Here is a 15,455-nt window from a genome sequence, read left to right as displayed (position 1 = left end):
ACTTACTAGCAGCAAAGCTCTGAATCAGCTCTTCATTAGAACATTATGCTCTGGAGGGGGAAGGCAGTTTTGTTTACTTGAGGCACTGAAGTTCCCAACCTGAAGTGCTTGACTGGGTGTTTTGCCTTGGGCAAAGCGCTTCACCTCTCTGTGCTTCAATTTCCTCAGCTGTAAAATTGTAGGCAATCATGTTTATTTGCCCATTTCTGTAAAGCCCTTGGAGATCTGCAGATGGAAAGTGCAATCTGTATGCAAAGTATATAAATTATAATTGTAGTACACACCAGCCCCAAAAAAGCTACATTATCATGTTGCAAATTCAAGCACTTGAAAGTTGGGAAACGCCAGAAGGCAACATGTACAACCTTAATTCAGCCCCCTTGCATGTATGCATGGTGATACAGTCTTTAATCACCTAGTATTATTTCAACAGGACTACTGCCTCATTCAGTGAATGGGTAGTTGTTCAATATTTCTTATCCCTCCTTTTCAATGTGTGGTCCCAGGCCTTATTTACCACACACCATCCAAACCCTGCACTGAATACAAAATGGTTAATTTTCTTCTGGGTATTTCTAGGATAGTCTCACCATAGTACCTGAGTGCTTCACCACCATTATTGAATTTAGACACACAACACCCCTGATTAAGAAGCATTCTTATCCCCATTTTACTGAGGGGAACTGAGGCACAGAGCAATTCAAGCCAAAATTGCTGAAAGTGTCCATTGATTTTGAGTGCCCAACTTTGGGTGCCTAATTTTTCAGAGTATGGAGCCTCTTGAATGCATTTCATATGTTCAAAGCTCAGATCCAATTGACTTCAGTTGCACTTCTGAATGCTTAGCACTACTATAAACCTGGCTCCATATATCTCAAGTTGGGTGCCCAGAAAATGAGGAACATGCAATCAGTGACCAACTGTAAACCTTTTGGTTCAACGACTTGCCCAGCATCAAATAGAAATGCTGCGGCAGAGGCAGGGGTTTCAGAATCCATTTATCCAGGGAAGCATTCAGCTGCCTAAGCCACAAGCTCATCCTGTCTCTTCCTGAAATCCCCCGCTTTATGTACCACACAACTTCCAGCTTCTGCAACAAATGAAGCCATGGTCCTTAAGACAACTGGCTTATTTATAAGACAACTACACAGCCCTGATGCATCCTCAGAGCAGGTGAATCTTGTGGCAGGGGTCCTGTGGAAAAAACAGTATGTGATCATGTAAGTCAAGACTGTATCATAAGGCATATGCATAAGGGGCCAAACTAATATTGCACAGGCAAGATTTTCAGAAGTGACTAGTAGATGCTTCCACTTTTGGCTGCCCAATGTGACATGATATGGAGTTGGACATGCAAACACTGAGGTGCACAAAATCACTAGTCCCTTTTGAAAATCTTGGCCCACGTGACTGCACTCTTGTCTTTGTTGCAAAAGGCTTCTGTGTTTATATCCTGTCAAGGTTCCTTCCCCACTCTGAACTCTAGGTTACAGATGTGGGGACTTGCATGAAAGACCCCCTAAGATTATTCTTACCAGCTTAGGTTTAAAACTTCCCCAAGGTACAAACTTTGCCTTGTCCTTGAACTTATGCTGCCACCTCCAAGCGTTTTAAACAAAGAACAGGGAAAGAGCCCACTTGGAGACGTCTTCCTGCAAAATATCCCCCCAAACCCTACACCTCCTTTCCTGGGGAAGGCTTGATAAGAATCCTCAACAATTTGTACAGGTGAACACAGACCCAAACCCTTGGATCTTAAGAACAATGAAAAATCAATCAGGTTCTTAAAAGAAGAATTTTAATTAAAGAAAAGGTAAAAGAATCACCTCTATAAAATCAGGATGGTAAATACCTTACAGGGTAATCAGATTCAAAACATAGAGAATCCCTCTAGGCAAAACCTTAAATTACAAAAAGACACAAAAACAGGAATATACATTCCATCCAGCACAGCTTATTTTACCAGCCATTAAACAAAAGGAAATCTAACGCATTTCTAGCTAGATTACTTACTAACTTAACAGGAGTTGTAAGGCTGCATTCCTGATCTGTTCCCGGCAAAAGCATCACACACACAGACAAACCCTTTGTTCCCCCCCCCCCCGCTCCAGATTTGGAAGTATCTTGTCCCCTCATTGGTCATTTTGAGTCAGATGCCAGCGAGGTTATCTTAGCTTCTTAACCCTTTACAGGTAAAAAGGTTTTGCCTCTGGCCAGGAGGGATTTTATAGCACTATATACAGAAAGGTGGTTACCCTTCCCTTTATATTTATGACATACCCTTTATTGGCTTCTGGTTTATAGACGGTCTCTGCTGTCATTAGACCACAATTGACAAAGAAAGCCATGCATGGCAAGCTTGCAATGCAATCCTCCATGAAAAGAAACCACAGATCTAAAAATACCATACTCGACAGGGACCACATCCCAAAAGAAATCTTTCCTGAACCCCCTTTTTTGGCCTTCAAACCACTCCCCAACCTTGCCAAGCTCATCATCAGAAGCAAGCTCCCCACAGACCAGGACACATCAACTCAAAGCAGCACCAGACACTGCCACAACCTACAGATGTATCTCCATTGCTACAATGATAAACACCACCCCCAACACACCTTGCGAGATCCATTGCTCCCATACATGCCTATCACAACATGTGGGGTACCTCATCCAGTGCACTAAATGCCCCAATAACAACTACGTGGGTGAAACCAGACAAACACTGCGCTCTCGAATGAACACACAGAGAAAAATTATAAAAGCCAAAGCACTGTCTCACCTATGACAACAGAGGTGTTAACTACCCACTTCACCCTGAATGGTCTCTTTCAATGTGTGCCAACTCCTTATGTTTAACCATCTGTTCCACCTTGTATTTAGCTGTGGTACTCTGGTTACCTTTCCCAACCTGAAGAAGAGCTCTGTGTAAACTCAAAAGTTTGTCTCTTCCACCAACAGAAGTTCGTCCACTAAAATATATCACCTCACCCATCTTGTCTCTCTCAAAAATATCAACGTATCCGATAAGTTAGAAAGAACAGGAATACTTGTGGCACCTTAGAGACTAACACATTTATTAGAGCATAAGCTTTCGTGGGCTACAGCTCACTTCATCAGATACATAGAATGGAACATACAGTAAGAAGATAGAGATATAGATATAGATACAGAGAAATTAGAAGTTGCCATACAAACTGTAAGAGGCTAATTAGTTAAGATGAGGTAGGTCTTCTCCGCCAACAATGTAAAAACAATTCTCTCCTAGCCTGTCTACTAATGAAAGTTCTGCAAAGCAGAGAGTGGGGAATCATCCCTTTATTATATTTCCCAGTTCCCTAGCGACTTTAAAGAAATCTAATTTAGAACATGCTGTTTCATCTTGACTTCCCTGATCTGTAGGCCTCGAACATTCTGGAGCCCCTTGTGGCAAGGTAGAGAGTAATCACGTCTCTTTTCATGAGGCTTAACCAAACAAAGGTTACCCCTAGCTTAGCTAGATGGAAAGATAGGGAGGGGTGCCTTTGCGTGTGTCAGAGAGCAAAAGAAAGAGAAAGGTGCCAGGTCTATAGGAAAACTGATGTCTATCAAGGGATCTAGGCAGAGAAAAAGCTTCACAATCCTACCAAGATACAGTTGAGAAAGCCCTGTTTTGCCTGACTGTGAGGTATAAGCAACCACACAGTGTGGTGGGAAGCAATGAGCATCCATCTTTCTGTCTCTAAGAACATTTCTGTGGATGTGAAAGTAAATATCCCACTGAGCAGCCACATCTGCTTCCCTTGGGGGCGGGGGGGGGGGGGGAGGAGAATGCTGCAAAAGGAAAAAATAAAAATCCAACCCCTTATTCCCCCTCCCCTTAAGACAAGAAGGCCTAACATCTGTTTTGTCCTGTGTCCTAGTGCAGGGGTCTCTTGTTTAATGAGCACAGGTCTTTGCACATTCTCAGCTTATGAATTTTTATGGCCATTACATAACCAGCTGGGGATGGGAAAATATCTTGCCCTCTTCTAGGAGATGAGCTCTGCCTTTGGTGAAAACTGTCTCTGTTACCACTGGCCTCTCTGCTTGGAGCAATGAGGTGAATAAGGGGGGGGGGGGCAGGATCCCAATGTCTATGAAGAGAGGTGGTTGAGGAGTAGAAAAAAGGGAGAAAAATTAAATAAAAGGTGCAAATGTAAATGGAGCTGAACCGGGGGTGGGGGGATTGCAATTGGTGAAATGAGGATAGCCTAGAAAGGGATGTAATATAGAATCAGTCAAGTCTCAGCAGGACTGTGGTGGCTGACTGGTCACTGGGATGTGGGTGGAGGTGGTGTGGTTAACTTCCCCTTTACAGACTTAATTTATTTCCCCAATGATGTTAAATTCACACACATCCCTTTACACCCCCACTCCCACCGATGGCATTCTGAGGGCACTTGCTGGGGCCGGGAAAGGCAATGCTTCCTTGCATGACTCCAGCCCCACCGGTTCTCAAGCAAGGGCCTCAATCGCTGGCACAGCAGCCTCCCTAGACCGGACAGGACCTCCAGCCCACCTTTCCCCTCCATCCCGCGGCTACCCAGGGAAAAGGGACCTAATGTGCCACTGAATTCCCCCTCTCCCCATCGATTGCCCAGCTGGGCTGCAATCCTGGCTCCTATCCTACTTGGAGCTCCTTGGCTCAGCTCCAGGGACGACCCCCTCCAAGGCTGGGGTGGGGGCACTTGTTGGCAAAGGGGAACATTTCACCGCACATCCTCCCCCCCCCCACCCCCCGCCCATGGGTTTTGATTGACAGGCACGCCTTTTGGATTCCCTGCCACCACGTGGGTGCCGGCGGCCAAGGGAGTTGTCAGGTTTGACACGAAATCACTCTGGCCCCAGAGGCGGCACGGTACCCGCTCTCCGCTCCCGAGCCGAGCCGGAGGAGGAGCAGCCGTCGCGGCGGGTGCGCAGGCGAGCGGGGATCGGCGTCGGAAGCGACTTCCCCGGGGCCGGAGCCCGAGCCAGGCTCCCGGTCAGGTGCAGCCCCCCTGTCTCGGGTGCAGCCCCCCCCCCTCGCCCCGCGGGTCTAGGGAGGAGCCCGGGAGTCGGATGCACTTTAGGGGGCGGCGGCGGGGCCAGCCAGCAAACACGAACCCCCCCCCCCCCGCCCCTTCCAGCGGTGCAAGGAGGTGGCGGCTGCTTGGAAAGTCTCGCACCGCCATGGAGCTGTCCACACTGCCCGGGCCTGAAGCCGACGCCGAATTCTCCTCCAACGGCAGCCGCCTGCGCGACGCGCCCTGGGGTCCCTGCCCCAACCAGAGCTTCAACCCCACGGGGCTGCCCGCGGCCAAGGACCCCACCTCCATCGCCATCGCCATCGCCATCACCGCCCTCTACTCCGTGGTGTGCGTGGTGGGGCTGCTGGGGAACATCCTGGTCATGTACGGCATCGTCAGGTACGGGCAGGGCTCCCACCTGGGCCAGGTGTGTGTGTGGGGGGGGTCACCTGCACGGCTCCGGGGGGATGGGGGGACACTAGGTGACAAGCCGGTGCAGGCTGTCCAAAAGCCAGCGTAGGTGTAATGGAACGGGATATTATGTGTGTATGGGTGGGGAGGTGTTTGTGTACAGAATGAGTGTGTGTGTGTGTGAGCATGTGTGTGTACAGAATGGGGGGGGTGTACAGAATGTTGTGTGAGCATGTGCGTGACCAGAATGGTGTGTGTGTGTGTGTGTGTGTGTACAGAATGCGTGAGCATGTGTGTGAGCAGAATGGGGGGGGTGTACAGAATGTTGTGTGAGCATGTGCGTGACCAGAATGGGGTGTGTGTGTGTGTGTGTGTGTGTGTGTACAGAATGCGTGAGCATGTGTGTGAGCAGAATGGGGGGGCTGTACAAAATGTTGTGTTTGTGTGTATAGAATTTTGTGAGCGTGTGTGTGTACAGAATGTTCTGTGTGTACAGAATGTTGTGTGAGCATTTGTGTGAGTGCAAAATGTGCATGCATTTGTGTGGGAACAGAATGGTGTGTGTGTGTGTGTGTGTGTACAGAATGTTGCATGTTTGTGTGTGTAGAGAATGTTGCATAAGCATTTGTGTAGGTACAGAATGTTGCATGATCATTTGTGGGTGGATGTATAAAACCTACATATTAGAGTATGGTGGGATATATGTGAAAACTAGTATTGCATATGAGAGTGAAGCCACAATATGTGTGTGTATGTGTGTGTGTGTGTGTGTAACAGAGCACTGTGTTCAGAATAGCAGCTGTGCTAGTCTGTATCCGCAAAAAGAAAAGGAGTACTTGTGGCACCTTAGAGACTAAGCTGTAGCTCACAAAAGCTTATGCTCAAATAAATTTGTTAGTCTCCAAGGTGCCACAAGTCCTCCTTTTCTTTTTTTAGAGCACTGTGTGTATGTCTGTGAAGCACCAGAGTATTGTGTGCGAATGAAAAAAACACTTGTGTGTGTGACAGTGTGTCTGTGTGTGTACAGCATGCCCTGGGGGGGAAGGAAGGTAAGGGGAGAATACAGAACCACTAATGTAACTGGTTCCAAATGCTGCAAGTTCCTTTAGTTCCTAGTTGTGATTCATACAGTGTTAGTGTTGAAAGCTGTTTACAACAGAAGGTCTAAAGCTGACCATGCTGTATTTCAGAAAAGGTGATGGTTGGAGGTTAGCAGAACGTCAATGCAATCGTAATGTCCTGCTGTAAAAACCAATCCTACCAAATCAGTGCCATCAAATGTCAATGTGATAAAATCAGTTGCTCTCAAATCTTAAAGTTGCAGAAGGAGCTCTGCGTAAGAACTGTGTCTGGTATATCTGTGGGTTGAAAGCTTAATCACCAGCGAAGAGGAGAGGGCAGAGGGCTCAAATCCTCAGCTGGTGTAAACTAGCGTCGCTTCATTGAAGTCAATGGAACTACTCTGAGGGTCTGGACCAGTGGGCATATTTATTTCCCACCCATGAAAATCTGACACAGCCTCATAAACGCATTGTTAGCCTAGAGGCTATGAGTCACCACTCACGTGTGTCTATGCACAATCTGGAAATAAGCAAGGTGCCCATGTGTTTTTCCTCGTTATTTTTGACACATCTGAAATATACAATGCCTAGCTTTGTTAGCAGGGAATTGATCTGTGCATGCAGTGAATTTCAGAATCCTCATCAAGTTACTGAGTCTCACAGCTAGGCTGAGTGCCCTGGCTGTATATTGCAGTTATCGACTAAAACACCTTACAGATAACTGAATGGAGATTTTCCTTATCAGTGGACAGTCACTCTGATCACCGCAGATCTCAGCCTAATGATTCTGGCCTCAGGTACAATCTATTACCTGAATAGAGACATGTGCTATTGCTTGCTATAACAGGTGAATAGCTGTGCTTTTCCCATGTAGGAGCCTGATCCAAAGCCCGTCAATGTCAATGGGAGTCTTTTCATTGCTTTCAGTGAGCTTTGGATCAGGCCCTTAGCCTGGCTCACTAGAATTCATAGCAAATTGGGCCCTGGAAATGTAGAGCCAGATCCTCAGCTGCTGTTGGTGTATCTGTGGCTTTCAGTGGAATCATACCTGTTTACACCACCTGAGGATCTGGCCCTTAGCCTGTAGAATCTCTTTTGAGATCACATTCTTCATGGTTCTCATTCATCTCCTTATCAGTCTTATAGCACACCCTCACTCCTGATCTGTCACAAGGATCAGGAGTTCTGGGGACTCCTGGATGTCCACACCGTAATGCTAACTCCCTGTCTATTCTCTTACAACAGTCTGTGTTGGCTCAAGAGCACAAGGGGCTGTAGCCACAAAATGAATGCCTTCACTCTAGGTTTCTAACTCCTGTTGGAAGGGCAAGGACAATAATCTCGCTGGCTTGGCATAGGGAGCTTAGAAGTTCCTTTACTCAAGACAGCAATTCTGTCATCAGCTGTTTGTTCTGTAGGATGGTAGACAGTGTGCTTAAAACAAAAGCCATGTTCTTTTTGTACCCCCCACTGCTCACCATAACCCTTGCTGCACTGCATCACTGGGGCTGTCACTCATCTGGTACCAAATTTACCTCTCTCCCACACAAACCTACCAGCACTTCCTGGGTGATGCCTGTAAATTATTGATACTGGGCATGCAGAATCATCAAACTTGGGGCCAGATGCTGATGCCCTTACTCCATTGGCCTCACTGAAAATGTCTGTGAAGTAATGCACTCTTCAGGGCTCGGGTAGCAGCATCTGGCCCTGAGGTTATAGAAAACTCAGTATATTTTAGTAGATAAATCCTGCATCATCTCCAGCTTCTCTCTTGGCTACTATTGATTAATTATATTAGCTGTAGTAATATTACTGTAGCATCTAGGAGCCCTGGTCATGGACAAGGAGCTTTTGTGCAAGGTGATGTACACGTTTGCTTGTGTCTTTTCCTCATTTGGGGGTCTTTATCTCACCTTTTAACAGTCAGTTTCACACATTTAGAACCTGGGGGGTCGTGAGTTGTGTACTTTGCTCTTATATAGAGTTTTGCTTCTGTGGATCTCAAAGCACTTTACCAAAGTAAGTATTATCCCCATTTTACAGGTAGGGAAACTGAAGTATGGAGAGGTGAAATTATTTGCCCGAGGTCACACAGTGATTCAGTGGCAGAACTGGGACTAGAACCCCAATCTTCAGACCCTGAGGCAACATTGCCTCAGATTTAAGAGGCAGCCATCCGCTTGAAACTTTCACTGTGCATTTTTCAGTTGCAATGTAAAAGACCTACAAGTCTGTCATCATTGCTCAATCGCCAACTCCAGTATAACCAGACCTTTGATTGGGACTTGGACACAGTCTTGGGTAACCTCGACAAGTAACTTAGAACATAATTTTCAAAAGTGCCTAAGGGACTTAGAAGCCTATATTGGGACTTAGCTCCCTACGGCACTAAGGGCCAGATTTTCAAAGGTATTTAGGTGCCCAAAGATACAAATAGGCGCCCGGGAGGAGTTAAATATCTGAAAAACTAGTCCTTGAAAGTGTTGCCCTTCAACTCTAAGGGCCTGGTTTTCAGGTGCTGAGCCCCCCTGCAGCTGAATATTCTCAGGCACCTCTGAAAATCAGGTCCAGGATGCCCCAGTTTGTTATTCATTTGCAAAATGGGGCAATGGTGCCGACATCACAGAACACTGTGCGGCTCCAGTTAATGTCTGTGACATGTTTTGAGAGTCTCAGGGAAAAAAATTATCTAAGTGTTGTTATCAACATCATAACATGCACATAAGAGGCTAATGATGGATAGCAATCAGAGGTAGGAACTAAATAAGCTGCTCATTATGTGGGCTGTTGTAAAATGGCAGCTTTATTCTACATTGCTTTGATTTACAATTTCCACCACAGCTGCAGAAATTAGCAGAGATTTGTCTGGAGTGTGGGTTGGAAAAAGAAGCCCTCTTGCTCCCCCTTCAACCCACTACTCTGTTTGTCTGAAGGGCTCATCCTGCTGATGAATGGCAGTGAATGAAAGCTGCTAAGTTCCAGGAGGTTAATGATTCCCTGTGTTGTGGCATAAGTGGCTATTGCGAAATCTCTGGTTTTCAGTCCCAGAGACGAAATATACCATTTCCCCCAATCTGACCATTGGCAGGCAGCAGAACCACACTCTCGCATGCGGAGCCAAGAGACAAGTTCACAGGAATTTAGCGCAATAGGGCAAGATTGAATAAACCCCATAAAAATCCCAACTTTTAGCTATTTTCAATTTTCCTCTGCCAGCACATTCAGTACATAGCAACCAGCACACCAGGTTGTTCCAGCCTGGCTTTGGTTGTGCAGGAAATAAATGGTGTGACTCACATGAGGTAAGTTACCCCACAAAACAGACTGCATCAGGGCTGGAAGAAACTGAATGAGCTGTGCATGACCCATCCTGCCCAATTCTGCTCCCATTGAACTCAATGGGAATCACAATCCAAAAAGGCCCCTTTATAGGGAGGTTTTCATTCTGTAGTGAAATCAAATATGTCAGTGCAGGATTCCCCCCTCTCCACCCTGTCTCAGATATAGACTTGAAAAGGATTTTTTAGGACCTGATTCTGCACCACTGATTCAGCTCACATTGACTTCAATGGGAGCAGGCTGGGCCTGATCCAAAGCTCATTGCAATCAATTGAAACACTCTCCTTTGGCTTTGACAGTAGCCTTTGCAAGATTGGACCTTTACTGATTAGTTTTAGGGGGCTGGAGTAGGAAAATGTATAGCACCATGAAGCCTCGACTCTTGAAAGAAAGGTAAAGTACAGGATGGTTAAACTGCTCAAACATTAGCTATCATGGTATGTTCTCTGCAGCATCCTAGCAAGTAAAATAACAAAGGTGTGCATCAGTGCCTGTATAATCTTTAGCTTGTCTCTGTCATGTATTTTTAACCTTTGCAAGCCCCGCGAGCTGGCTCTGTGCATGGGAGGGCAGACTGTGTGACTAGCAGATCAAACCGGGCCTGATCCAAAGTCTGGGGGGGATTTTCCATTGACTCCAACAGGCTTTGCATTAAAACATCAAAACAATGCAGTGTCATTGTGAAGGATGCACGTTACTGGCTCTTTAGATACCTGAAGCTGGTTCAGGAAAGAATTGTCCAGAAGGGCTCTTTAAAAATCCATTCTGATTTAACCTATTAAGTAACCTAATTGTTACCCGCTACCTCTAAAGCTTAAAAATCTATCTAGGTTCATATCTGGAGCCTATTGCTGTGGGCTAATGACCAGCGGTCTAAAGAAAAGGAGTACTTGTGACACCTTAGAGACTAACAAATTTATTTGAGCATAAGCTTTCGTGAGCTACAGCTCACTTCATCGGATGCATTCCTTGAATGCATCCGATTGCCCCTTTCTCTGGGTTCTGCTCCCTGGCAGCATCCCCACCCTCTGGGTCTCCCCTTCCTAGGGGACCCCGAGCCCACTATCTTCACCTTGCCTCAGTCTGGGCTACTGCCAGTCATCACCAAGCCCCCACTCCCTGGGGCAGACTGCAGTGTAAAGGCCACTCATCATAAGCAAGGGGGTTCAGATCTGTTGCCTTCCAGTACCTCTATGGGCCTTGGACCAGGCCTTACAGCCTGGGGAGTTGCCAGCCTGGAGCACCCCGCTCTTTCCCCAGCACTGCATCACCCTCAATACCCTGTCAGGCAGGCCCTGCTCTCTCCCAGCTGGGAGAGAGACTCCTGGGGCCCCTGGCTCACAGCCTTTTTATACAGGCCAGCTGGGGCCTGATTGGGGCATGGCCCAGCTGCAGCTGCTTCCCCAATGAGCCATCCCCAGCCACACCCCTCTCCAGGGCTGGTTTTAACCCCTTCTATTTTGGAGCAGGGTAGCCACCCCGCTACACTCCACTTAAATCAATGGTGTCACCAGGGCCGGATTAAGACCTTAAGAGGCCTTAAGCACTGAAAAGATTCTGGTGCTCCCGCCATATGTAATTCAAAATAAAAACAATATTATACTGTAAAATAAAATTTTATTTTTCAAAATGTCACAAAACTTACATGTATGCTGAAATTAAAATAGCTTCTTTCTAGATTTTCTGATCGCAAAATTCTGGATACGTTCATTGAAGCTGACTTGACGAAGCATGTCCGCTTCCATACACAACAGGGAAAGTGAATCAAGCCTGTCCTGACACATTGTTGTTCTCTGAGGGTTTTTTATTCTTTTCAGCTAAGAAAAAGAGCAGTTAGTAATCATCAATGTTAGACAAATACGTAGTGCGATCTCCACATTTGGAAGTACACGTTGTATTCCATCTTTCAATATTGTGTCGTGAAGATCAATGTGTCTGAATTTCATTTTTCTTGTTTCATTAAATTTGCGCGCATATAACAGTGGAACTGCTGTATTTCATGTTCAAGTCAACAGGGTATGAGTCAACTAGCTTTTGGGAACCCTGTGAATATTGTTCATCAAATAAGTCCATTATCATTTAGAAAAGAAAATCTACTTGATACGTCTTTGTACACTTCATCTCTTCTCTTCATATGAGCTTCAAGTGTATCAATTACAGCATAGTAAGTAGATACGAGAAAATTTGTCTCTAGGATTCAATGCTGTTTCTGTTGCACTGCTATCATTTGCTTGTTTTTTCCTGATTCGCTTGCGGGACTGGGCTTCTTTGTAGTTAGTATCAGGCGAGATATCTTTTGATAGGTCTTCACATCTTTCGAAATCATTCCTCAAAGTGTGTAAGTGGTCTGCTAATGATTGACAGAGGTCTGCACATGTTATCAAATCCAGTTCTTTTTCTTGGAGAGCTTGACTTGTGTGGAAAAAGTGTTGTAAAATTTCATTCTACAGGGTCAACATGAATACAAACTCTTGTTTGCAATGTTTTCTGCCTCTCATATTGTTTCTCCCTTTTGTGATTGGTCTTCAGCTATAATTTCTAACGCATCCACAATCTTTGAGTAGGACTCCAGAATTGCACTTGTTGCCATTTCACATGCCTCCCAGCGAGTATTAGAAAGAGAGTTCAACACATGATCATTGCCCAAATATGTTTTAAGAACTGCCCATCAGTGTGTTGAGGCAGAGAAAAATGTATAAAGTAACTGGACTGTTGAGAAAAAAAATGTACTGCCACCGGACAACAATCAACAGCACTGCGGCCAACAAGACTGAGAGAGTGTGCAGCACATGGTATGAATATGACATATTTGTTCTGTTCTAAAAGCTTCTTCTGCATTCCTTGATATCACCCTGACATGTTGGCAGCGTTGTCATAAGATTGACCTCTGCACTTTGAGAAATTTATTTTGCAAACTTGGCACAGATAATGCAGTGCTTGATTTGCCATTTCTTCTTCTGCTTGTGGCTTTTCAAATTGAGGAATATTATAAATGACAGCATCTGATTTCCTCGCATTATTTCGATCTACGTTAGTAGGACGCCCCCCTGGTTTAGGTGGGGATAAGTAATAAAAAGAGAACAGAGAAACGGGGGAAGACTGTGTAGTGGAGTGTAAGGAAGTCTAACAATATTCTGATTTTTCCCATGATGACTGTTTCAATGCTTTTTTTGAAATATCAAATATCAAATTTTTTCAAAAAAAAAATCTCATTTTTTTGGTGCCCCCTGCTTTGCTGGTGCCCTAAGAACACACTTAGTCTGCCTACTGGTAATCCAGCCCTGGATGTCACTCCAGATTTACAGTGTGGGAGCTGAGGGCAGGATCGAGCCCATGGTGTACCTGGGACTCACCTATTGATTTCAAAGGGAATTCCACACATCCATGCAGGATAGGGCACTAAAACTGCGTCCAGCATGCCATTCACATTCAAAGCTCACTTCAAAGCTGACTAAGGGGGGCTGGGGGACGATCCTGCAGGTCTGTGCAGATGAGTGGGGGGGGCAGGAAGAAGGGCAGCAGGAAGGTGAAAAGAGCCCCTCCCGCCTTTTTCACAGATGCATGAAGCTCAGGAAGCAGGGAGGGCAGGACCTAGGCTCAGGCTGGCCAGTGGCAGGAAGGAGGCCAGGGCACACGCTGGACCATGTGAGAGAATGTAGCAAGAATTACTAAGGCTTATGCCTTGATTGCTCTCCCAGAACCATTGTCCCTGTCTCAGCCCAGGTGAGGCCGCTGCGGGAGGGGCCTGGCACCCACCTCCTCCTCACCCCCACTCTCTTGCTCCCAGTCCTTAAATCCAGGGGGCAGGACTGTGCTGGGATCCCAGCCCTGGCTGATCCAGCAGGGGGGACAGAGTACAAGGACTCTCCTCGTTTACGTCCCCTCGCAGGGGATGGAGCACCTTAGTCCTGGCATCTCAGGAGCACAACGACAACTCCTGTCTAGTGCCACCGGTGGCGGTAGAGTCCCAGGCTGGGTATTTTTAGGGCGGTCAGCAGGTCCATGGCGGATCCCTCCCACCCTGGGCTAGGGAGCAGAGCTGCAAGGGTGGGGAGGCAGCCATGCAGCCTGAGGGGTCCAAAAGGCACTGGGGTACAAAGCTCCCACTGAGCTGTTGCCCTCTGCCACTAGAACTGACCCAGGGATCTTGCCCAAAGTGGATCGCACAGAGGAAAGGAACGTCTCTGCCAAGTGCAGAATCCAGTGGCCCTCATGCGAAAATGGAGCCCAAAAGGTCCTTTGATGAGTGATTCTTGCCCAAGTTCAGAGACATGCAAAGGGGGAAGCTGGGGCTGTGTGACACGTGCCCATGGGCTTCTAGCCAAATCAGTCAATTCTAACGGGAGCACCCTTGGCCTTTTTTGTTCTGCATTTTTGACATGACCGTTGTCCTGATGTCAGATCTTTAAAATATCCCTTGAAACAACCCGGCAGCTGCATAACTGCCCCTGCGAATGCCCAGCGCGTAATGGCACTGTCTGATATAATTGCAGAAAATTAATCTTGGCGACTTCCACTCCTGCAGGAGCCATGTGTTTCCTCTACGAGTGCCTGATGCCCAATTTGCTAAGAGAACATGTGCGTTATAGAGGTGGAATTCTCAGATCCGCAGTGAAGTTCCTGGCAGTGTTTCTCTTTTAACCCCATCCGGGCATTTGAGGGTTTGTAACGCCTCCAACTAACTATTTAGAAAAGGTTTCGGGAGCGGAGCTTGCGCTGAACAAGGTAGAGCTGGGGGTAGAACTGGGGCTGGAGGCAGAGCTAGGCTGGGGTCAGAGCGGAGATGCAGCTAGGGGCGGATCTGGCCTGGAGGCGGAGCTGAGCCTGGAGGCGGAGCAGACTTGGGGGCGGAGCTGGGCTGGAAGCATGGTGCTCACTCCACGCCCCTGTGGGGACTGGCCCGGGCCCCATCACATGCCCCCCTGAACATTCCTTTGGGACACGCCCTACAGTTTGGGGGCCACTGCTGTAGTGAGCGTCTACCCTGAAGCCCTACAGCTGCTGTAGTGGTTTAAGTATAGACGTAGCCTCAGAGATGTGTGGGTGAAGGGTAGCCTCACCTCCAGAACTTCTGTTCAGAGAAACCTCCCTTCAGCAGGGAATCCAGGGACAAACCTCCAGCAGGAGAATGAACTAAACTGGAGATTAGAGAGACAAGGTGCAGGAGGGAATATCTTTTGTTGGACCAACTTCTGTTGGTGAAAGAGACGAGCTTCTGAGCTCTACAGAGCTTGTGTCTCTCTAATATCTTGGGATCAACACGGTTACAGCAACACTGAACTGGAGATGACCATAGAACTCACACAGAATAGGAGAAGGACGAGGTTAGTCCCACCCCATCCACAGCCAGATGTAAAACCCACCCTCTTCACCCAGATGGGTGCCCTCAGTCCATAACCAAACAAACCCTGAGCCTGCTTCTTGGTGTCAAGGAAGGGGGAGAAAGAGAATATAGCCACTGGAGGGGCTCAGATACCATAGAGATGAGGGTCGTGTAGACAGGACTCAGCTCCCTATTGGTACAACAGGGATAAGGGGCCTGATTGGTACCAGAGATCAATAAATCCAGGTTCAGTTCCTGACTGGGCCGCAAACTTCGTCCCTGGGCAGGTCACTTCAT

The 15,455-nt window shown here is 47.0% G+C and overlaps 1 protein-coding gene across 1 annotated transcript in view; it reads left to right on the top strand.

Moving 5' to 3' along the window:
* The first annotated feature begins 4,930 nt into the window (after positions 1 to 4,930).
* OPRD1 (opioid receptor delta 1) overlaps positions 4,931 to 15,455 on the top strand; it is a 31,190-nt gene continuing 20,665 nt past the window's right edge. Inside the window, 1 exon segment of the mRNA XM_038377961.2 lies at positions 4,931 to 5,420. Coding sequence (XP_038233889.2) covers positions 5,074 to 5,420 — 347 coding nt within the window. The 5' untranslated portion in view covers positions 4,931 to 5,073.

The sequence above is a fragment of the Dermochelys coriacea genome, chromosome 19, assembly GCF_009764565.3.
Source record: "Dermochelys coriacea isolate rDerCor1 chromosome 19, rDerCor1.pri.v4, whole genome shotgun sequence".
In the NCBI taxonomy this organism is placed as follows: Eukaryota; Metazoa; Chordata; order Testudines; family Dermochelyidae; genus Dermochelys; species Dermochelys coriacea.
Note: the sequence above shows the minus strand (reverse complement) of the source record. Positions and strands in the feature narration are given on the sequence as shown.